We start from the raw sequence: 21,875 nt of genomic DNA, 5'->3' as shown, positions 1-21,875 counted from the left end.
CGAGATTGTTGTGCTTTTTGCAGAAATCCGTGCTTTGAACTGTAGGCGGCCGTGTCACTCGGCTCCCCGGGACCTTTGGGGCAGCTTCTGAGGGCGGGGACGAGTTCACGCGGTTTAGTCACTGCTGGAGGTCGTCGCACGGGTAATGAGGAGCGGTTGGTTAATGAACCTCAGTGATTTTAATTCTGTTGGACTGGATTTGGTTGCTGAATGCGCCCCATTTCACTCTTGTGTGGTCCGAGACTGGGTGGTGTGAGAAAGCGGGCTGGGGTCACGTATTAACCCCTGTCACCAGGGCGAGGGCCGTGGTGCCTTGCGGTGTGGGGGAGACCAAGTCATGCTGGCGGGAGACGCGGCATAGGATCTTGCTTTGGGGAGCTCTGTTTCTTAACCGCCTTTCTGCTCAGCCATGTCGCCGACTCCAGCTGCAGCCCAGGCTTCTGTGTCGGTCTCCCTGTTTGACCTCAAGGCGGATACTCCGGTCCTTCAGGGCCTGCGCCTGGTGAGCCACGCTCCCGGGGAGGCTCTGGCCCAGGCTCTGCAGGTTTCCTGTCCAGGTATCTGGGAAGGTTTGGGGTGGACCCGTGAGGGACGTGACAGGACTTTTTAAAGGGAGCTTATTGCTCCTTCAGGGAACACATTTTTTATTGGTGTTTCCCAGCTTAGGAGCCCTTGTTGACATTTCCTTCTACTGGATAAAATTTATCAAACCCCAACTGCAGAGTGTTTGTTTTTTACTTTTCCTTTTAAGCTGAAGTTTGTGTATATGTTTCTTAACTGTTATGAATTTAAGGCAACATTTGTACGTGTAAAATTAAAATCTATATTTTGGTCAAAAAAAAAAAAAGAATTCACTCGATCTCTGGATTTCCAGAACAGGCTCCTGAATTGTCTCCAAACAAGTCTCTTGCCATTGTTTATGCCTCATCACGTTACCACCACTGCCTACAAAAACACTTCAAAATTCCTTGACATAGTCCAAATTTAACTATTCCAATCAAGTCATTCCTTCTTGCTGAATATAAAACAACTTACTCTTGGTTTCATACAGCTTTAGTTTGGCTGTTTCTCTTGTACCTTTTTAAAAAACAAACTGCACACTGTAATTGGAAATATAAGCTAAAAAAGTGGCATTTGGGAAGTGACTTTTGCACAGTTAAAAAGAATTTTAACTTTACCAGAAATCATTTTCTAGGATTTCTCTAAACAATCCCTTTGGTTAATTTACATACAATGTTTGATTTATATTTATTTTACGTACATCTTTTCAGAAGCATATTTATTGTATAAGGTGATTGTTGTGCTATTCGCTTCATTATTACTAGATTGTAAATTCCTTGCAGGCAAGGACGTGCCATCTCTTTTTGTATCCTCCTCTGCTTTGTATATCAGACACTGAATGTAATCCTAGATACTGTGGATTTGGGCTCCTTTTCTACCTCTGTTTACCCTCCCCTTATTTAGGTTCAGGGGAGAGAATAAGCCCAGAAAGAAAACCACTCCAGGGTCCTCTGGATATTTCAGAGAAGTTGTTTCGTTCAACCTGTGACCAGACCTTCCAGAACCACCAGGAACAGGTAAAAGACCAGGTACAGAGCTAAATGGTGGAAGCAAAGGTGTAATGGTGGGTGGGGAGAGGTAGACATTTTGTCTTTAATGAATAAAGTTCCATGTTTTAACTAAGAAAGTTAGTGTTACCTGGTCATACTTCCTGGAGTTCTGTTAGAGGTCTTGGATACCATAAAAGGCCAGGCTGGGCCATGCTTCCACACTGTGCTTCCTTCTTTGCCTCCTGCTAGAGGGAACATTATAAGCTTGACTGGCATCGGTTTAACCTAAAGCAGCATCTCAAGGACAAGCCTCTCCGGTCTGCCCTGGACTTTGAAAAGCAGAGCTCCACAGGTGATGACTGTTGGGAGACCTGTGTGCGGATAGGTCATGGGGATGGAGAAAGACCCTAGTTTAGGAGCTTGAGGAAAGGTCAAAGATGGGGCACCAAACTTGCGTATCTCATGTTGTTCTCAGGAGATCTTTCCAGCATCTCAGGATCAGAAGACTCGGACTCAGCCAGTGAGGAGGACTTGCAGATACTGGATGAGGAGAGGGCTGAGTTTGAGAAGCCTGACTGACCCCGAGGCTTCCACCCGCATCGGGTTCTTTTCCAGAATGCCCAGGGCCAGTTTCTTGATGCCTATTGCTGTGTCCTAGGCCCTCGCCAGGCAAGTGCCTGCACAGGTCGTGTGGTCAACTCCAGCCTTCTGTATACTCAGCCTAGACTTTCCCTCAGCACAGTCCGTGTCTCAATTCTTTCCTTCTTTCCTGTTGGGGGTGGGTATCACACTTGACAGCACAGTCTTGGATTGAACTGGCTTGACTCTTAGAAGGGTCAAGTGTAATGGAATTAAGTTTGGAAATAGACCAATCTAGGTTTGAATTATGGTTCTACCACTTGACCTTGACTACCTCCACAAGCCTCAAATTTTCTTTTTTTTTTTTGCGGTACGTGGGTCTCTCACTGTTGTGGCCTCTCCAGTTGCGGAGCACAGGCTCCGGACGCGCAGGCTCAGCGGCCATGGCTCACGGGCCCAGCCGCTCCACGGCACGTGGGATCTTCCCGGACCGGGGCACAAACCCGTGTCCCCCGCATCGGCAGGCGGACTCTCAACCACCAGGGAAGCCCTCAAATTTTCTTATTTGTAAAATGGAGACAAATAAGTTGTATTAAAAGAGATGATGCATGTGAAGCACTTAGCATTGGCACTTATTTCTTGCTGTCAGTAAGTGCCACAGATATGTTCGTGCTGCTCCTCCGTCATCCAGGTGCCCCCAGAAGCAGCAGAAGTGCTGCTACAAAACCTGAAAAGCGGAGGTCCCAGGGACTGCGTGGTGCTCATGGCTGCCGCTGGGCACTTTGCTGGTGCTGTTTTCCAAGGGTGAGAGGGTGCTGCATGGGGTAAGGATGGAATGGATCCTGGTAGCCTGGGAGTACCAGCTGGTTTCCAGTACTGAGTCTGTGCTGTCTACAGACAAGAAGCGTTGACACACAAAACCTTTTACTGTTACACAGTGCGGGCCAAGTGGGGCACGGCCCAGGGGCTTTGGGATGCCTGGGGTGCAGCTTCCCGCTCTGCTGGAGCCAACCTGAGGCGCTACAGTGAAGACATGCTATATAAGGTGAGTTAAGTGTCCAGATCTGGTGCTCCTCTAATCTACACTTTTTCCCTCTCAACTGATTAAATGTCACAGTAGGGAGGCTGGCTCCTGTATCCTCCGTCTTGGTTATTTTTGGGTAGATGAAGGTAGAATGGGGTGAATGCCCAGGATTCTTAGTCCTGTCATTCTCCCTCCATTATCTTCTTTCTTTCTTTCTTTTTGGCTGCATTGGGTCTTCATTGCTGCACACGGGCTTTCTCTAGTTGCAGCGAGTGGGGACTACTCTTCGCTGCGGTACGCGGGCTTCTCATTGCAGTGGCTTCTCGTTTCAGAACATGGGCTCTAGGCATATGGGCTTCAGTAGTTGTGGCACGAGGGCTCTAGAGTGCAGCCTCAGTAGTTGTGGTGCACGGGCTTAGTTGCTCCGCGGCATGTGGGATCTTCCCAGACCAGGGCTCAAACCCGTGTCCCCTGCATTGGCAAGTGGATTCTTAACCACTGTGCCACCAGGAAAGCCCCCTCCATTATCTTCTGCCTCCCACTCCCTACACATGATCTGTGGGTCATATTTTGGTTGGAGATTTAAAAGTCGCAAGTGAAGAGATGCAGGGCTGAGTTACTTTCTTCTCTAGGATGTTCGTGACCTGCTGGCAGGGCCAGACTAGGCTAAGGTGCTGGAGAAGGCTGGGACGATACTGATGCGTGCACCCCGCTCTGGCCGGTCCTTGTTCTTTGGAGGCCATGAGGCTCCCCTGCAACGTGGGATCCCTGACTTTGGGATATCCCCCTTGCTACCCGCAGACCCACCTTCCAAGAGCTACAGCGTGTGCTCCATAAGCTGACCACCTCGCATGTCCACGGTGAGCCTTCTGTCCAGATCCCCAGACTCCCTAGACCTTCCCGAACCTCCCGGCCCAAGCCTCGGCTTCTCATTTGTGCACCCAGATGATTTTCTAGCCCTCGTACTGCAGTCCGATGGCATCTTCATTGAGAGAAACCTGGGCTGGCTTCTCCTCAGCTAAATTTGAGAACCATCTTTTGTTTTATGGCAGAAGAACACCCCCGGGAGACAGTCAGGTTGGATTTACCTCAGACAAACTGGAAGACAATGAGAGGAAGGAAGGCCATTGAGGAAGAAAGAAAGGTCCGCAGTGATGAAAATGAGGCACTCGGGCGGAATGCGGAAGCTCCCAAACAGGGTTTGAGCACCATCTGGCAATTGTCAAATCTCTCTCGGGGTCTGTCCTAGAACTGCAGTGGCAAATCCCCTACTGTCATAACTTATTCACTTCCCTATTTATAGGTAAACCCTTACATACTACACACACACACACACAGGTCTGTTTATAGTGTGGGGTATGTGGTAGCAATTACACGTTTTGTGACTTTTCCAAATCTATCGTCTCTTTTGTTCACTGACGTTCTCTCTAGTACTTTGAAAAGTCTTAGCATGAAGTCGATGCTTGAATGTGTGTTGTGTGGATCTTACATAATTTATGTCTTCTTGGATGCTCTGGTTTTGGGCTAAGGGCTGCTTGCCTCGCTGCAGACTGTTGGCCTGCACGGCTGTCACTGCTCGTGCTTTCCTCTGTTGTGCACCACCCTAAGGCTGTCATGGGAATGTCCAAGGACTCTTGTCCCTGCATAGCTTCTTCTGGGCCTGTGCTTGTCTGGGCTGCGAGCCGCATCTCTGCATGTGATACTAATGGCTTCAGCTCTTGATGGGCTACTTTATCTTGGGTGACAAAATACAAACACTTTTATTTCAAGTGATCTGGATTTTCTCTCTGTACATTCTTATGCATCTGGGGCAGCCCACAACCTTCTACCCTCTGCTTATTCCTGAGATGGATCTAACATAGCAAATTTTTCCCTAGGTTCAGAGTCAGAGGGAGAGGATGGCTCCCAGGTAGAGTTGGAGCTAGTAGAGGTGACACTGGGGTTGCTGGATCTTTGTGAATTTGAGGTATTGCCCAAGCAGAGGAGGAGAAAAAGGAATAAGAGGGAGAGAAACCAAGACCTGGAGGCTGGGGCGCAAATGACTCTTTCCCAGCAACCTCAAGGAGATGAGGCCTTTTCAGAGTCAGCCCCTTTGGGGCCTTCCCCAGATGAGGCCAAGTCCCCTGGTCAGCCGGAGCTCTGGGATGTGCTCTTGGCTGCTTGCCAAGCTGGAGATGGGGGATGCTGAAGCTCCGGCTAGCTGCCAGCCCCCTAGACCCTGGAGTTCTGTCTCTGCTCAGTGCCCCCTTGGGCTCTGGTGGCTTCACCCTCCTGCACGCAGCCGCCATAGCTGGGAGAGGCTCAGTAGGTAAGGGCCCTCGTGCCGGCCCCTCCTGACGATGATCTTGGCACCAGCTACTTGGCAGTGTTTCCCCTGGTCTGCTTGGGTGATGTTGGGAGGAGCCGGAGGCAGGTGATGTTGAACTCATTTTTTGGGTTTTCGCACCTAGGGACTCCCGGACCCGGCCACCGTACACGGTTGCAGCTGACAAATCAACACGTGATGAGTTCCCGGAGCTTCATGGAGAAGAATCCAGATGCTTATGATTACAGCAAAGCTCAGGTCAGCTGGAAGAGGAAGCAGCAGAGTGGGAAGGCATCAGAGATCCTGGCTAGGTCTTTTCTATTTTCTTGCAGTTTTACCAAGGATAGTTTGTATAGGTCTTACCTTATACCTTCCTGGAAATCCTCCAGGTGCCAGGGCCACTGACAGCAGAAATGGAGGCGCGGCAGGCCATTCGGAAAAGGGAGCGGAAGGCAGCCCGGCGGCACCGGCAGGAGCAGCAGTGGGAGCAAGGAGAGCAGCGGAGATTTGCTGCCCTCAGCGACTGAGAGAAGGCGAGGCTGGAGGTTCTTTCCTCCCCAGCAACACTTCCTTAGAGGTCTGATCCGGTGTGCAGTGTCACTTCTTGGGTACCCTCTCCACCACTGGGGCCTTGTCCTTAACACAACTTCTCTTCCCCTCAGGGAGCTCTGGCTGCAGAGCACCGACTAGCTGCCCGTTTGGGAGCCCCTACCCCTCAGGTCCCTGACCCTGCCATCATCAGTGTTCGGTACGTAGAGGGGGTGGGCGTGAGTGGGTAGGTTGTGATGAGTTAGAGGCCACTCTGGACAAGTAGAATGCGTGCCCGCTCAGTGTTCAGAAAGGCCGTTGAGGGGATTTGAGATGCTCTGGGAACCTTTGGAATAAAAACAGAAGTGGCAGGAGGAGGGACAGAGAAGGCTTGGATTAGAAAGTTTCTGGGACACCTCTCCAGCCATTTTTCTTCCTCTTGTTCAGACGCCACTGGAGCTGTGGGACATCCCTCCAAGGCCTCATATTCCCTTTCACTACTTTGACTTCTTTCCTCTCCACACGCTGCCTCCAGGATCATCGCTGTCGGGCTGGGAAGCCCTCTTCCTGATCTCTTACAGCTCCACCTGGGGCCAACTCTAGGCTCTGAGAGGGCACATACACACTGGCCCCCTCTGGTTTCTTCTTCCCCACGAAACCAGAGAGTATTTGGAAGATTGAGGTGAGGGACATTCAGGAACCAGGGCCATAGAGGTGTGTGGAGCTGGTACTGGCTCTTGAATTTTAATCACAATGAAGTTTGGCAAGGAAACTGCACTTGTACTTACATTCAGACCTGTGGCCTTTGTTTCCTTACGGTCACCATGACTAGCACCAAGGGATCCTGCCCACTACATGTCCCAGGTCCAAGGGTTACCTTTCTTTCAGTGCCCACTTAACTCCATTGGTTCAGAGGCACTTTCAGCTGAGAGGGAACAGATGTGTGTCTTATGCACAGTGGCATTGAGGATAGGCCTATCCAGGAATTGGATTTGGGGCCGAAGAGGCACATTTTCTAGCTCCAGCAACGTGATTTTGTTGAGGGCTCCCCTAGGAAACAGCAGGGGTCTTGGCACGTAGAGGGTCTGTTGTGGCCCCCTCTTTGTCCAGTAGCGGCCCAGGTTAAACCCATTGATCCAGACTTGGCCCTGGGGAGGAGGAAGGAGAGGAATATAAAGGATCAGCTCTCAAAGGGGTAGAATTGTCCCCTTTGGGGTTTCTAATCAGAGAAATAATTTCTGCTCTCCCTCCTTCCAAGATTTTCCTCTCTTACCACCCTACTCCCCAGCCCCACCCTCACTGTCAGCAATACCTTGGTCCATCCAGGTAGAAAGAGAAATGTGTCCCCGCCTGAGTCTAAAATTGGGAAGGTTGTAGAGTAGAAGGTGGGGCCAGAGGGAGTTTGAGGATGTGAGCTTTTCAGCAACTCGTTGGGAAACCGCCACTTTACAAGATTATCAACTTTCAGAGGGAACATCAGCCACTGGGTAAGGACCGTTTGCCCCAGAATTGGTGGCTCCAATAGGCCCTGTGAAGAAGGCAAATGAAAATTCATCATTCTCTAAGTTCTAAGGCCAAACTATCCCTACTCAAGCCCTGGGATGCAACTAGTGGCCATGTCCAGATCCCCACAAGCTGCTACTTTGCTGCCTAAGCCCTAAGGACATAACTTTTTTTTTTTTTTTATGGTACACGGGCCTCTCACTGTTGTGGCCTCTCCCGTTGCAGAGCACAGGCTCCGGACGCGCAGGCTCAGCGGCCATGGCTCACGGGCCCAGCTGCTCCACTGCATGTGGGATCTTTCCGGACCAGGGCACAAACCCACGTCCCCTGCATTGGCAGGCAGACTCTCAACCACTGCGCCACCAGGGAAGCCCAGGACATAGCTCTTGTTTATCTTCTATTAGGCCCCTATCTTTCCAAGGGTGTTCGGTCAATAAGAATATTGGGGGGTGGGAATTCCCTGGTGGTCCAGTGGTTAAGACACTGCGCTCCCAATGCAGGGGGCCTGGGTTCAATCCCTGGTCAGGGAACTGGATCCTGCATGCCACAACTAAAGATTCTGCATGCTGCAACTAAAAAAGATGCCATGTGCTGCAACAAAGATCCCACGTGCAGCACGTAAGGCCTGGCGCAGCCAAATAAGTAAATAAATAATTTAAAAAATGAAATTAAAAAAGAAAGAGTATGGGGGCAAGGGAGTGGGCATAGCTAGCTCACCTTGAAGTCACTGCTGTTAGACCCGAAACTGAGCCTCCCCATGTTCTCCAGCAAGACATCCAGTTTGGCCCCCTTTTTGCCCGTCAAAAATAGGTTGTGTTTCATGTTTCGTTCCAAAACACCCTGAAACACCTGTGGATAAGAGTATCTGTGAAAGGGAGGAGCTCAGCATCTAGCCTGTGGCCACCACACAGGAAGCCACATAAGGACACTGATTTAGAGGGCAAAGAGAATGTAGCCCTTCTGTCACTTATCCATTCATAATGGAACCTTATCCTTAGTCAAACTCTTCCTCATCCCAGCTTATCCCCTCAAATGTGAGCAGGCAGTGGGAAAAGGTAGATATGGGAAATTTAAGACTAAAGTGTGCTGGGGAGGAGAGGAAATGGGCTCAGAGATAGCCTGGTATTAGGTTCTCACCCCATCCACCATCACGTAGGCACGGTCATGGACTCCATTGTTTGGCACCCAGAATTGTGCTGGCTCAGAAACAGTATGGATCAGATAGGTCCGGTACAACATATACCCATGGTCCTGGGTGTGTAAGAATAAGTTTATAAGCTGAGAGATAAGAAAGGATACTGTGGGGAAGATGCATAGCTGAGGGAACACCCGGTATAGCTGTTGCCATAACCACCAGATGGGGGATTATGCTTTACCTGGTTGACAGCCTCAAAGGTCATTGGCAGGATTGAATGGATGGGCCCTTGGGGACATAGGAAGTCTAGGAAAGCCAGCAAATTCCCATCCTGTTAGAATAAGGGGAAAGTATCAGAATATGAGGGAACTTTCAGAATAGAGGGTAGGACAGGCTGGGCTATTTAGAGAATAAAGGGGTAGAATTAGAGAGTAATGGAGAGAAGCTTACCAGGTGTAGGCTCAAAGGTCCAAGCTTCATCTTGGGGCTGGGGGGAGGTAAAGGTCCCAAGGGAACTTCCTGGAACTGAGACCAAATTCTCTCAGGAACCATAGGAAAACCACACAAAGAACCCCTATTCCAAGACCCTAGTGCAGGGTTCTTAACTGGGGGTCCAGGGAAGGGCTTCAGGGGTCATGAAGGTTCTGTAATTTCACATATATTTGTGTGTATCTCCCCAGGGAATCCCATTTGGGTGGGTGAGAAATGCTGCCATAGGGTGCTCAGAGGGCTCTCTGGCCCAGACAACAACCACTGATTTATGGGATCCCTTTACAAACAATTTGGGTACTCCCTCCCCCCAAATTAATAAAAGCTTTCGGTGCTTAATGAAGTGGTGGGGCACCTTGCTGATGACATTTCGAATAGCAAAAAGCTTAGGTGTGGGGTCCCCTGCTTCAGATATGGGTGCATCGTAGTCGTAGCTGGTAGTAATTGGAAGAAAGCGTCCCTTCTCATCAGCACCTGGTCAAACCAATTTAATTAATTCAATATATCTTTCAGGTGATAGGCACTAAGCAAAGAAATGCATGCAGAGAATTTTGCTATCAGCAGGGGCAGCAGTGGCCATATCCAGCTTCTAGCATCCTAATCCGTGCAGCCCGCAGATTCTAATTCCTTGCTGCCTCCCTGCTGCCACCCCAGGGACCATCTGGACTCACCATTCCAGTATCCAAAGTTGGTACCTCCATGGAACATGTACCTAAAGTGGGGGAGAGCAGGGGGAAAGGTAAAAGCTGACCCACTGAATCTTAACCTTCATCCCCAGCACCCAGTTACAGAGTCATGCTGGCCCCGGCGTCTCCAGTTACATGTTCACACTGGCTCCCAACTTCAGCATGTTCTCTAGTCCTTTGGTTACAGCTGGTACGGAGCGTGTGGAGTGATTCTGGCCCCAGTAATCCAGCCAGCCTGTGTAGTACTCAGAGTTCACCTACAGCATGAAGTGAAAGGAGCTGTGAGCCAGATGGGAACCGAGCCCAACCCATTTCCCACGCTGACACCTGCTTTGATTGCCCTCCCCTCTGGCTCCTCACCAATGGCCCACGGGGTTCATACTTCCGAAGTAGGGCAAAGATTTTGGTCATGTTGTCAGCTGCAGAAAGGAGGCAAAGGTGAAAGATGAGCAACATGGAACAGGTGCCCCTTCCCCAGACTTCACTCCGAACCCTTGCCCAGGAGACCTGGGCCAAAATCTATAGTGGTATAGAGTCCCTGGAGGGAGCCACATTTGAGGCCTTCAGGGCCATCTGTGGTGAAGAGCAAGATCTTGTCTCCAAGCAGTGCACGGAAGAGCCCAGCCAGGTGTCTCATGTAGCTCATGTCGCAGGCCCCGTAGCTACCGTATTCATTCTCCACCTGCCAGGGGAAAGGAAAAGTGGAGGTCAGCTATGAGGTGGAGAAATTAAGGACACCGGCACCTCCTTCCCCTAGCCCAGTCAACTTTCCACTTGTACCTGAATGCTAATGATGTTGCCCCCATTGTGGTAGAGCCATGGATGTATCTTGGGCAGCAAGACCTTGAACCAGGAGTCCACTGCGGCAAGGAAGTCTAAAGGAAGGGGCAGTGCTCTGTTCATCAGGGCACCACCACCTCTGCAGCCCCCACCCCTAGCCTCAGTGCTAGCAACTTCAGTGCTACCTGAACTCTGGGCTGCACTTTGCATCCCACTTGTCCACAGCTGTGTCTGGGAAGCAGTGACTTGTCAGGAGAACCTCTGAACCCTAAGCACTTGTATAGTTGCATGGCAATGAAATTTGAGCATAGGAAACAAAGCAGTATTTCTTGTAAATTCATTTTTTAAATGTAAGAAAAATGTTAAAACATCAAATGGAGCTGTTATTATGTAATCATATATACTTGAGATTGCTGTGAAGTAGCATGGGAGTTTACAAAAGTGTAGAATGTCTGACCTGCACCCTGATGTAACTGACAGTCCAGGAGATTTAAGTCATCAAATGAAAGATGATATTAGGTATCATGCCTTAAATTCTCAACTCCTATTGGTGATTTCTGTTGACTCACCCTCAGAAGACTCATGCATGACCTCTGCCTCCTTACCTAAGCAACTCCAACTCAGGCTTCAGGTCTTAAATTTCACTTCCCCAAGGAAACCTCTGGTATCCTAGATGAGGGTAGATCCCCCTGTTACACACTCTCACATCACCTCATACTTCCCTTTCGAGTGCTTAACAAATTATAATTAAGCATTTATTTCTGTAATTGTTTCCCGTTGGTCTCCCCCACTAGTGAGCAGGAACCTTGTCTGTCAGGTTCATTTGCTGCATCCCTGTCATTGAGGACAATGCTTAGCAGATAGCGGACTCTCAAAGGTGGAGTCAACGAAAGATATTTTAGAGGGTATTTTTATATTCTTAAAACATTTAATTCCTTTACATTTTGTGTTCTGTATAAAGGAGGCCCAGGTGGTTTTGCCTCCTTTAATCCAAGCATACATTAACTCTCACTCAACAGGTATTTATGGGTGCTCACTATGCACTAAGCAGTGTTCTAGGTGTTAGGGATACAGAAGGGAACAAAATGGACAAAGATCTCTGTCCTTGTGGAATTTCCTTTCCAGTGAGGGAGGCAGTGAATTAAATAATCAGGTAAAATATGTAGTGTGTTAATGTCAAGGAGAAAAAATTAAGCAGGGAAGGAGGATATAAAATGGTGGGGTGAAGGGAGTTTAAATTTTAGAGGGTGGCCCAGGGAAGGCGTCAGCGAGGTCATTCTGCAGGAAGATAGAGGCAGTACCACGTGCAAAGGCCTCAAGACAGGAACAGCAGAGAAGCCAGCATGAACAATGGGGAGAAGAGTGGATGTCAGGGAGGTGACTGGGCCAATTAGGTAGGACCTAATAGGCCATTTTAAGGAATCCATGGTTCGTATTCTGAATGAGTTGAGAACCTGTTGGAGAGGTTTAGACAGAGAAATGACATGATCTAAAATATATATTTAAACTTATATTTTAAGAGGATCACACTGACTGCTGAATTAAGAATAGACTACATGGGGGAGGGGCAAAGAAGGGAAACCAGTTAGGAAGGTATTAAAGTAATCCAGCTGAGAGAGGTGGTTTGGACCAGGGTGGTGGCAATGAAAAGTAATTGAATTCAATATATTTTGAGGGTGAAGCTGACAGGATTTTCTGACGGACTGAATGAGGGGCCTGAGAGAAAGACAGGTGTGAAAAATTCCACCACAGTGTTTAGCCCCATGAATTGGAAAATGGACTTGCCATTAACTGAGACAGGGAGAGTGTATGAATAGCTGGTTTGGAGGGAACTTAGTTGTATCAGTGTGCCTTTTAGACCTCCAAATGCAGAAGTCAAGTAGGCAGTTGGATATATGGTTTTGGAAGCCAAGGGAAGGTCCTGACTGGAGATATATATTTCAGAATCATTAGCTATCAGATGGAATTTAAAGCCACGCAAATGAATGAGATCATAAAGGAAGTAAATATATATGGAAAAGAGAAGTGTCCAAGGACTGAGCCCTGACACACCCCAGCATTTAGTGGAAAGGGAAATGGAGAAGGATCAGTAAGAGACTGAGAAGGAGTGGTCGGAACGATTGTAGGGGGAGGGGCAGGGACCAAATAAGTGTGGTATCATGGAAACGGTGAGAAGAGTATTTCACAGGACAAAGTGATCAACTGGGCTGAATGCTGCTGACTGGTCCAGGGGGATAAGATCTGAGACATCACCATGGATTCAGCAATGAAGAGGTCACTGGTTTTCTTGAGAAAAACAGACTGCATGTTGCTTTTCCATCAATACTTTATCATTTTAAATGTATTTCATAGTCAGTTGAGTTTCAGAAATGCTATAAGTGGCATAAAGCTCTCCAGCACCCTAAGAAGTGAAACAGCACCTGGAGAGTCCCCAGCAGATATAAGGAATTTTGACCTTTTTAAAACAGTAAACTTTTTAAAAGGTGTAAAGCAGATAGAATTATTCCCTGCTCTAATGACTTCCTACTTGCACCTGAAATGAAATCCGAACGCCTTGAAATATTGGGCATCTCATCTTTTCTTTTTCATGCTCTTTCCCTAGGTGATGTCTCAGTACGCATGGATTTAAATGCCATCCTTACACCGATGACTCCCAAATTTATACCTCTAGCTCAGACCTACTCCTAAGCTCCACATTCACACATCCTATTGCTTACTTAATATCCTCCCTTGAGTGATAAAAATTTAACATGACCAGAACAGAACCATTGTTTCTTCCCCTAAAGTTGCTCTTTTGCCACCCCTTGTCTTCTCTGTCGTCCCTAAGTCAGTAAATGGCACCACCATCTTGACTGGCCAGAAACTTGATTCCTTTCTTTCCTCATCCTACCCACACTGGCCCCACCCCTCCCCCTCTCATCAAAATCTGTCAATAGAGTCCTGGTGACTTTTATCTCCAACCTATAGCTCAGTCCTGCTCTCTTCTTTCTATTTCCACCACTATCACAGTCCAGGAGTCATCATCTCTCTCCTCAGCTACAATCATAGTCCCCCAGTTAAGTTTCTCCACCTCGACCCTTGCTCCCCTCAATCCATTTTCCACATCCAGGCTAACGTAATCTAAAAACAAATCAGATAATTCTGGTTAAACTCTTTCAATGACTTTCTACTGTGCTTATAATAAAATGCAAACTCCTTACAGTGGCCTGTAAGATCCTGCATTAACAGTCCCTATCTATCTACAACTTCTTGTCATACTACTCTCCCTCACCCACTGTGCTCCAGCCATGCTGGCCTCAACCATGCCATGATCTTTTCTATCTCTGGGCCTTAAAAGATACCATATCCGGGAACTCCCTGGCGGTCCAGTGGTTAGGACTTCGCACTTTCACTGCCGAGGGCCATTCAATCCCTGGTCTGGGAACTAAGATCCTACAAGCCCTGAGGCGCGGCCAAAAATAAATGAATTAATTAATTAAAAAAAATACATCATTCCTTCTACCTGGTCGTTCTCACCTCACTCTTCATATGACCGGTGTTTTCCCTTTCCTAGAGTAACTGAAATGTCATCTTCTCAGGAAAGCCTTTTCTGGCCTTCCTACCTAAAAGAGGCCCTGTTATTCACTATCTCAACTCCTTGTCTATTTTCTTGTGTAGTATTTTTAAATAATCTTATAAGTTTGGGGTTTTTTTAAATTAATGTTTCTTCCAGACTGGGTCTGTCTGGTCCCCCAGTTCCTAGCATTCTGCTGGGCATGATGAAAACACTAAATATTTGAATGAATGATCTCCGTTTTGGGCACTCAAATGACCCATTTTGTTGTTGTCCTTCGCTTTTTTTCTGTGTCAAGTCTTTTTTTCTCAACTCACCTGGATCTGAAGTTCTCAGACGAATTTTAGGTTTTCGAAGCAACCAGGCTGGGAGACCCCCCTGAGACAAACATAAAGACAACAGAGAAGTGAGTGGGGGACTTCCCTGGTGGCGCAGTGGTTAAGAATCTGCCTGCCAATGCAGGTGACATGGGTTTGAGCCCTGGTCCGTGAAGATCCCACATGCTGCAGAGCAACTAAGCCCGAGCACCACAACTACTGAGCCCGCATGCCACAACCACTGAAGCCTGCGCGCCTAGAGCCCGTGCTCCACAACAAGAGAAGCCATTGCAATGAGAAGCCCACACACCACAAAGAAAAGTAGCCCCGCTCACTGCAACTAGAGAAAGCCCGTGCAGCAACAAAGCCCCAAGGCAGCCAAAAAAAAAAAAGTGACTGGGCTTTGTTGTCTGGGAGTGGAGTAAGGGAGGTAAGAAGGGAGGAAGTTGAGTATAGTGATGGAAGTGACCCTAGAGTGGGGGCAGATGCGAGTAGTCTGGGAACTGCACTTGGGAGGCTTTGCTTCTATTCATTCTCCCACTAACTCACCATCTCCCACTCTGCACAGATGTAAGGTCCTGGTCTCAGTATGACCAACAGGTTTGCTAAAGTTGCCTCTTTCAGAAATGCAAAGAGGTCACGGCTGGCATTAAAGTTATAGACCCCAGGCTCTGGCTCGTGGTAGTTCCAGGGCACATAACTGAGAAAGGAAGAGGTTAACAAGGGCCCAAGGCAGGGAGATGCCGCGGAGGCCTATGGGCTCAGGCCTTGCAGGGAATCTCCAGGAAGCTGTTGGAAGGAGGTCCTGGCCCACCCTTTCCCACCCTTGGCTGGGAGGCCCTGGAGCTAGAACCTCTCTCATACACAGCCAGTCTTCCTGTCCTGATCCCCTTCTTAAGGGGGTGGTAGGAAGAGTAAATCCCACCCTTCCATGACTCTCGGGAGCACTTCTTACAACTGTACGGCGTTGAGGCCACTCATTCGCATCTTGAAAAGCCGGTCTGCCCAAAGCACCCGTGGTACCCGAAAGTAGTGCAGGCTGCCAGACACGTAGCGGAACGGGGCCCCGTTCAGGAGGAATCTGTCATGATCCCGATCCACTACAAACGACCGAGTGTCTGCCTGCAAGGGGAGAGACGGTGCTCAGCAGTGGTCTGGAGTCGGGGGTCAGCGTCTGCCAAGAGCAGAGATGGAACTAGCCCTTCCCAGTATTCTGTTGTTTTCACTTTCGTTCTCTCCTCCGCCATATCTGATCCCGTCTCCCCGCACCCAGCCGGGTGGTTTGATACTCATCCTACCTGGGGCAGCAGCCGCGTCAGGAGTAGCAGCAGCAGGGAGGGAAGGCAGAGCAGCTTCTGGGGAGCCATGGCGCTTTCGGGGCTCTTCTAGTCAGAGACGGTGGTCCGACCGTCACGTGGCGGATTCCTGGGAGGGAACCTCAGCGAGCAAGTGGGCGGAGACCACCTGAAGTTGCCAGGCGAATTAGTCTGGACTTTGTCTACAGCCTGCAGCTACCCACGACTCTACTAGTTTGTAAAATCCTCTACATCTTGCTACTCAAAGTGCAGTTCATGAGCCAGCTTCACCAGCATCACCTGGGAGCTTGTTAGAAATGCAGAGTCTCAGATCCTACCTCAAACCTATAGAATCAGATTTTGTATTTTGACAAGTTTTCCAGGTGCTCCTAAGCAAACTCAAGATTGAGAAGCAGGGATTTCCCTGGTGGTCCAGTGGGTAAGACTCTGTACTCCCAATGCACTAGATCCCACATGCCACAACTAAGAGCCCAGATGCCACAACTAGGAGCCCACATGCCGCAACTAAGACCAGCGCAGCCAAATAAAGATTGAGAAGCAGTGCTCTACTACACTGAGCCCCCTGAGGGTGGGGAGAATCTCATCCAACCTGAATCCTCTGCTTCTATCACAGGGCCTGGCACATAGCAGGTTAAATCTAGATGAATGTCAGAAACAGGTTCAGAACCAAGGGAAACCAGAGGAAAGGGGGTGGGGGGGGGACCAGATTACAAGAGGGATCTTTTTCCTGGAGAGTCCTTTGCTGCTTCAACAAAAGAGAACATCTAGGCCATCCTATTTTCTTTGGATGTGCACCTCTTTCCAATTTATCCCTGCCTGCTTAGGCAAGAGAGGTCGAGGACAACTGCCTGGTTCCAAGGCTTGGGAATTTGTGAATTTCCATTACACCTGCCTTCACAGTCCCAAGCCTGGGATGTGAGGACCAGGATAATATTATTATTATTATTAATTTCTGCTTATTGACACTGCTGAGAGCTATGTGTCAAATACTGTGCTAAGCACTTTACCTCTCATTTAACCTCCAAACAACTCTATGAGGCAGATGATTATTATTTCCATTTTACTGATGAGGAGATTGAAGGATACAAATATTAAGTAGCCTGTTCAATGCCACACAACTAGTTTAGTAGAGCTGGGATTTAAACAAGGCAGTCTGGCCTCACAGTTCATGCACTTAACCTTAGGTACTATTATACCTATTTTACAGTGAAGGAAAGTGAGCCTCCCAGAGGTTAAGTAACTTGTTCAGGTCACACAGCTAATAGGCTATTAAGACAGGATTCAGACCCTAGACTGGTTCAAGAGCCTGAGCTCTTAACCACTGAGACTACGGTAATGGGATACAGGCCAGAGCCCTCAAGGTTGTACTGATCAGAGCTCCAGGGGTCCAGGCCGCCAGCACCCGCCCCTCTCAGCATCCACCTCGGGCTGGACCGTAGCTGGCTGCCCAGTGCGCGGGAGATATGACGCCTCCTACCTCTGGCATTGGGAGATGGAGGTCCTGGGGGCCCTCAGGCCGAGGCCGGCTTTGCTCCCCTTTGGCGTAGGTGCCTGCGTCTTGACCCGTACTGAAGGCCAGGTGTGGAACCCTCACTCGGGTCCTGGGACCCGTCCTCCCGCAGGCCTAGCCAGCACCGGGCCTCTCAACTCCACGCCCCCACATCGTCTGGGTGCCCAGAGGTTGCTAGCATACTACGGGCCGTTACACAGGCGCGGGCTGATGACGTCACCGCTGTTTCCGGTGTCTGGCGCTTCCCTCCAGCCGAAGCCAGGTGAGTTGGGAGTCCAGGCTGGCCCGCCCTGGGCTCAGCGCGCCGAGACTGGGGTGGGCTCTGCAAGTGGTGGGTCCGGGCCTCGCACCTCCCCCCCGGAACCCCCCCATGACCTGCCTTTGCAGCCCAACGGGCGTGGGAGTGGGAGCCGCCTAAAGGTGGGCGGGGGTTGGAGAAAGTGGCCTGGGAGTCGCCGCGGGACCTGAGGCTTTTAGGCACCTGACCCCAGCCTTCTTGGAGCCGGCGTTGCCAGGGCCCGTTTTTTCTAGGTTCCGAGATGTGGCCCTGAGCGCTCCATGTTGCCACTTTAGGGGTTTTCTGGATTGTGCCCGGCCAGCGACCCTGCCGTTCTTTTCCTTCCAGCATGATCCGCTGGACCCCCAGCGACTTGCCTGAAAGAGACCCCTCAACCTGGACGAACCCTTTGGCAGCCCCAGACCGTCCTTGAGGAGGATGACTGAGACACTATGGGCCACGCGCTTTGTGTCTGCTCTCGGGGAACTGTCATCATTGACAATAAGCGCTACCTCTTCATCCAGAAACTGGGGGAGGGGTGAGTGTTTGGAAATCATTTGACTAGTCCCTAGGGTTATGGTGTTTGAAGGACAGCAGTCTGCACATGATAGGGGCACAAAAGTTTTATGCCTAGCCTCTGATTCACCTGACAGAGCCCAGCTACTGTGGTGGTCAAGAAAGTGGATTGTGGAGCCAGGCTTCCTAGATTCACCATGTATGGCCTTGATAAGCCATAGTTTCATCTGCCTTTTGGAGCTAATTATGCTTTACTTGTAGGGCTGTGAGGACTAAACCAGACACTGCATATCAAATGTCTCCCCTATGGCCTGGTTCATAGCACTTGATAAATGGTGACTGTTATTTATTTAATATTTATGGAGCATCTGTCATGTGCAGAGCCCTGCATTAAGATCATAGCACCTAGGGGCTTCCCTGGTGGCGCAGTGGTTGAGAGTCCGCCTGCCGATGCAGGGGACACGGGTTTGTGCCCCGGTCCGGGAAGATCCCACATGCCATGGAGCGGCTAGGCCCGTGAGCCATGGCCGCTGAGCCTGTGCATCCGGAGCCTGTGCTCCTCAACAGAGAGGCCACAACAGTGAGAGGCCTGCGTACCGCAAAAAAAAAAAAAAAAAAAAAGATCATAGCACCTAAAAGGTGACTCTGTCCCTGGTCTTGAGCTCAAAGTATAATAATCTTCAGACTTCTTTTTAGAGTCACACCTTGGGAGGGTTGCTGCTAAATGGGAAAGACACCACCCCGCCCCACCCTTCTCCCCAGGGAATTCCTCTGGGTCCAAGCAGTGTGGGAAATGACCGTGGTCCTTCACTGACCCCTTTGGCCCACAGTGGGTTCAGCTATGTGGACCTAGTGGAGGGGTTACATGATGGACAGTTCTACGCCCTGAAGCGAATCCTGTGTCATGAGCAGCAGGACCGGGAGGAGGCACAACGAGAAGCAGACATGCATCGCCTCTTCCATCACCCCAACATCCTTCGCCTTGTGGCTTATTGTCTGAGGGAGCGAGGCACTAAACATGAGGCCTGGCTGCTGCTACCCTTCTTCAAGGTCAGAAAGTCTCCTGGCTGTGGAGGGGGTTGCAACAGAGCCACCTGCCAAGGGCTGTGTGAGCGGTCAAGCACGTTGGGAAGCAGAGAACATGTTCTGGTTTGACTACTTCAGATTTGGGGTTTAAGGAACCCAGATGGGGCTGTGGGGTGTGTGGTGAGATGGTTGATAGGCTTTGTCATGGGGAAGGACTCAGGCTCAAGGAGCAGAGGCTAAAAAAACATCAACTGTGGGGAAACTTGTTTTGCAGAGAGGTACGCTATGGGACGAGATAGAACAGCTGAAGGACAAAGGCAACTTCTTGACTGAAGAGCAAATCCTTCAGCTGCTGCTGAGTATCTGCAGAGGACTGGAGGCTATTCATGCCAAGGGTTATGCCCACAGGTCAGTGGGAGGCTCCTGTGTACCTGCTGGGCAGAAGGGAAGAGCCTCATCAAGAGAAATGAGAGGTCTCTGCTCTCCTCCCAAAGAACAGCCCCCATGATTCTTTTGCGCCCCACCCCCACCCCCCACCCCCACCCCCCCACCCCACCCCCCCGCGCTCAGGATTCCAGCCTTCCTGTCCAAGGACGCTCATGGTTCATTTCCACTTTCCTGCAGGGACCTGAAACCCACCAATATCTTGCTTGGAGATGAGGGGCAGCCAGTTTTAATGGACTTGGGTTCCATGAGTCAAGCATGCATCCACGTGGAGGGCTCCCGCCAGGCTCTGACCCTCCAGGTAAGAGTCTCTAGGTTCCTTTGCCTACCTGTTCCCCATCCTCAACCCCTTCTGGTGCGTGCCCCAATTTGGTCACATGACCATGACCTGTGCCCCACTTTTGAGCTCTGGGGCCACTGTTCCAGGACTGGGCAGCCCAGCGGTGCACCATCTCCTACCGGGCCCCGGAGCTCTTTTCCGTGCAGAGCCACTGTGTCATCGATGAGCGGACTGATGTCTGGGTGAGGAGGATGTGGGTGGGAATCTGGGTGGGGAGGAGTGCTGCTCTGTACCTACTGTGGAGTAGAACAGGTCTTTGGTTTCTAGCGCATGGGGCCCCAGGAACCACATATGTCCTCATCCGCCCTCGACTCTCTTCCTGGAAACTGTCACTGACACTGTACTCAGTTGCTCAGGAAGTGGTATAATCCTGCCCTTTGAACAGGGTGAGTACAGCTAACTGTCAGGGCTGAAGGCAGTGTCCAAGCACAGGGTGCAGAGGCCTCCAGCTAACTCGCAGTTTCTCTGGGCCCTGGTGGTGTCATGTGACTGAAGTCCGCATATTGTAGTTTCCTTTCACTACAGAATTAAGGGGAGCGATATCATCTACACTGGTCCCCTTCCAAGGAATAACCAAGTTATGCTTAGTCCCTAGGCTGTGTGCTATATGCCATGATGTTTGGGGAAGGCCCTTATGACATGGTGTTCCAGAAGGGTGACAGTGTGGCCCTTGCTGTGCAGAACCAACTAAGCATCCCGCAGAGCCCCAGGTGAGCAATGAAGGGGGCAGCAAAAGCAGTTCAGACTCCTCCCAGCCGTTTGCGGGGCTGGAGCTGTAGCACAGGGGATGGCTGCCCTCATCACCCTGCCCTCCTCCTTCTACAGGCATTCTTCAGCCTTGCGGCAACTGCTAACCTTAATGATGACTGTGGACCCGCAGCAGCGCCCTCATGTTCCTTTCCTCCTGAGTCAGTTGGAGGCACTGCAGCCCCCAGCTCAGAGCCAGCACACTACCCAAATCTGAACAAACCAGTGGCCATGTTGAGAAGGTGGCCCTGTGCCTTGGGAAGAAGCTCCCACCCCTTAGTAGAATCTCCATCCCTTCTAACCAGGACAGCTTTCTTGTAGTTGGGGGCAGCTGGCGGGTGGGGACAGTCAGCTCAGTCTTCTGTCTCTGATTCTGCTCCCTTACGCCCAAGAGCAACAACTGGACTGGGGGCCTGACTGGGTAGTGGTGGGTGAGGGTGGGGAATGGGGAAAGGGGAACTGATAGACTCTGGTAAAGGCTCTGAGCAGGACTGCTGAGCTTACATCATGATCTGCCTCCAAATCTGGGAGCAGGAAAATGTATGAATAGAAGAATAAAGTGAAAGTAGCTTGGTGTGATCTTAGTTTCATTGTGCCTGGAGTGAGAGAAGAGGTGCAGGGGGCCGAAAGTCTGGTTGCCATTTCCAAGGGAGAGCCTGGAGAGAAGAGGAACTGGCGTAGCATCAAGAATGGCGTGAGTTCATCATTCCACGTACGTAGGCAGGTGTGCCTACCTTAGATCTGGCTGGTTGGTGGTGGGCAATACTTCTCCTAGCTTGTCTTATTCAGAAACTTCAAGATGCTCTGGTTTGAGCTGGCTTCTATGCCAAGAACTGTGACCAGGGCCGCCTTAAGCACCCTCAATTCGTACTTTCATTTCTTCATTCCCAGGGCTGGGTAGCTTAGTCAGAGCAGCCCGGCTGGTTTTCCAGGCAACGGCTTCTGGGTGGAGACACCTGAGGAGTCTTTGGGACAGCTACGTAACTGGTCTCTAGCCTCTGCCTGGGAGCAAGGGGAGTGGAGGTGGCAGCCATTTTGGCCCAGAATCTCTCCCAGATGGTTCTAGTTCACACATGGTTAATGATTAATGAGGCCAGTGTGGTGTGGCAGTATCCAGCTGCCACTTCCTGCTTACTCTGCTGAGTAAACAGGGGCCCTGCCCTTGCTGGGCTTGAAAGCTGTTCCCCTGGGAAGGGCACTGTGTTCCTGAATCACCAGGGAGGGGAGGCAAGGGCAGGGTTCGCATCTCC

At 50.2% G+C, this 21,875-nt stretch overlaps 3 protein-coding genes across 7 annotated transcripts; 2 read left to right on the top strand and 1 right to left on the bottom strand.

Moving 5' to 3' along the window:
* The first annotated feature begins 6 nt into the window (after positions 1-6).
* ANKZF1 (ankyrin repeat and zinc finger peptidyl tRNA hydrolase 1) lies at positions 7-9,452 on the top strand. The gene is given in 16 exon segments (XM_030844673.2): positions 7-557; positions 1,465-1,577; positions 1,800-1,902; positions 2,026-2,219; positions 2,821-2,933; positions 3,027-3,174; positions 3,786-3,921; positions 3,924-4,013; positions 4,206-4,352; positions 5,031-5,327; positions 5,330-5,461; positions 5,567-5,664; positions 5,666-5,716; positions 5,848-5,991; positions 6,121-6,206; positions 6,434-9,452. Coding segments are annotated over 16 exon segments (2,124 nt in total). The 5' UTR covers positions 7-409; the 3' UTR covers positions 6,558-9,452.
* GLB1L (galactosidase beta 1 like) lies at positions 806-17,651 on the bottom strand. 3 transcript variants are annotated; one of them, XM_030843331.2, is made up of 18 exons: positions 17,243-17,651; positions 15,748-15,886; positions 15,405-15,571; positions 14,999-15,149; positions 14,450-14,510; positions 10,580-10,674; positions 10,307-10,481; positions 10,160-10,218; positions 9,935-10,056; positions 9,785-9,825; positions 9,469-9,587; positions 9,075-9,149; positions 8,866-8,955; positions 8,627-8,740; positions 8,207-8,338; positions 7,299-7,514; positions 5,822-7,134; positions 806-5,721 (listed from the first exon to the last, which is right to left on the bottom strand). In XM_030843331.2, exons 2-17 carry the CDS (start codon positions 15,814-15,816, stop codon positions 6,871-6,873), a joined length of 1,950 nt encoding a protein of 649 aa, XP_030699191.2. In that variant the 5' UTR covers positions 15,817-15,886; positions 17,243-17,651; the 3' UTR covers positions 806-5,721; positions 5,822-6,870. The 3 variants fall into 3 exon arrangements, with proteins under 3 accessions (XP_030699191.2, XP_060157793.1, XP_030699115.2); XM_060301810.2 differs by having other exon boundaries at positions 15,748-15,913; positions 17,243-17,650; XM_030843255.3 differs by having other exon boundaries at positions 15,748-15,874; positions 17,243-17,650.
* Positions 17,232-21,206, top strand: STK16 (serine/threonine kinase 16). 3 transcript variants are annotated; one of them, XM_070045894.1, is made up of 8 exons: positions 17,232-17,537; positions 17,901-18,090; positions 18,899-19,118; positions 19,369-19,502; positions 19,719-19,839; positions 19,965-20,060; positions 20,467-20,588; positions 20,704-21,206. In XM_070045894.1, exons 2-8 carry the CDS (start codon positions 18,005-18,007, stop codon positions 20,840-20,842), a joined length of 918 nt encoding a protein of 305 aa, XP_069901995.1. In that variant the 5' UTR covers positions 17,232-17,537; positions 17,901-18,004; the 3' UTR covers positions 20,843-21,206. The 3 variants fall into 3 exon arrangements, with proteins under 3 accessions (XP_069901995.1, XP_030699903.1, XP_060157794.1); XM_060301811.2 differs by lacking the exon at positions 17,232-17,537 and adding an exon at positions 17,547-17,606; XM_030844043.3 differs by lacking the exon at positions 19,965-20,060 and having other exon boundaries at positions 17,235-17,537; positions 20,704-21,205.
* The last annotated feature ends 669 nt before the right edge of the window (positions 21,207-21,875 follow it).

The sequence above is a fragment of the Globicephala melas genome, chromosome 7 (assembly GCF_963455315.2).
Source record: "Globicephala melas chromosome 7, mGloMel1.2, whole genome shotgun sequence".
NCBI lineage: Eukaryota > Metazoa > Chordata > Mammalia > Artiodactyla > Delphinidae > Globicephala > Globicephala melas.
Note: the sequence above shows the minus strand (reverse complement) of the source record. Positions and strands in the feature narration are given on the sequence as shown.

Bases quoted from the DNA above. Each gene is read 5' to 3' on its own strand.
- GLB1L (XM_030843331.2), bottom strand. From the start codon at position 15,816: ATGGCTCCCCAGAAGCTGCTCTGCCTTCCCTCCCTGCTGCTGCTACTC. The intron at 9,826-9,934 runs GTAACTGGAGAC...CCCCCACTTTAG, and splicing joins TTGGGAGCCAGTGTGAACAT to GTACATGTTCCATGGAGGTA. The intron at 8,741-8,865 runs GTAAAGCATAAT...TTACACACCCAG, and splicing joins CCTTTGAGGCTGTCAACCAG to GACCATGGGTATATGTTGTA.
- STK16 (XM_070045894.1), top strand. From the start codon at position 18,005: ATGGGCCACGCGCTTTGTGTCTGCTCTCGGGGAACTGTCATCATTGAC. The intron at 19,119-19,368 runs GTCAGAAAGTCT...CTTGTTTTGCAG, and splicing joins TGCTGCTACCCTTCTTCAAG to AGAGGTACGCTATGGGACGA. The intron at 19,503-19,718 runs GTCAGTGGGAGG...ACTTTCCTGCAG, and splicing joins GCCAAGGGTTATGCCCACAG to GGACCTGAAACCCACCAATA.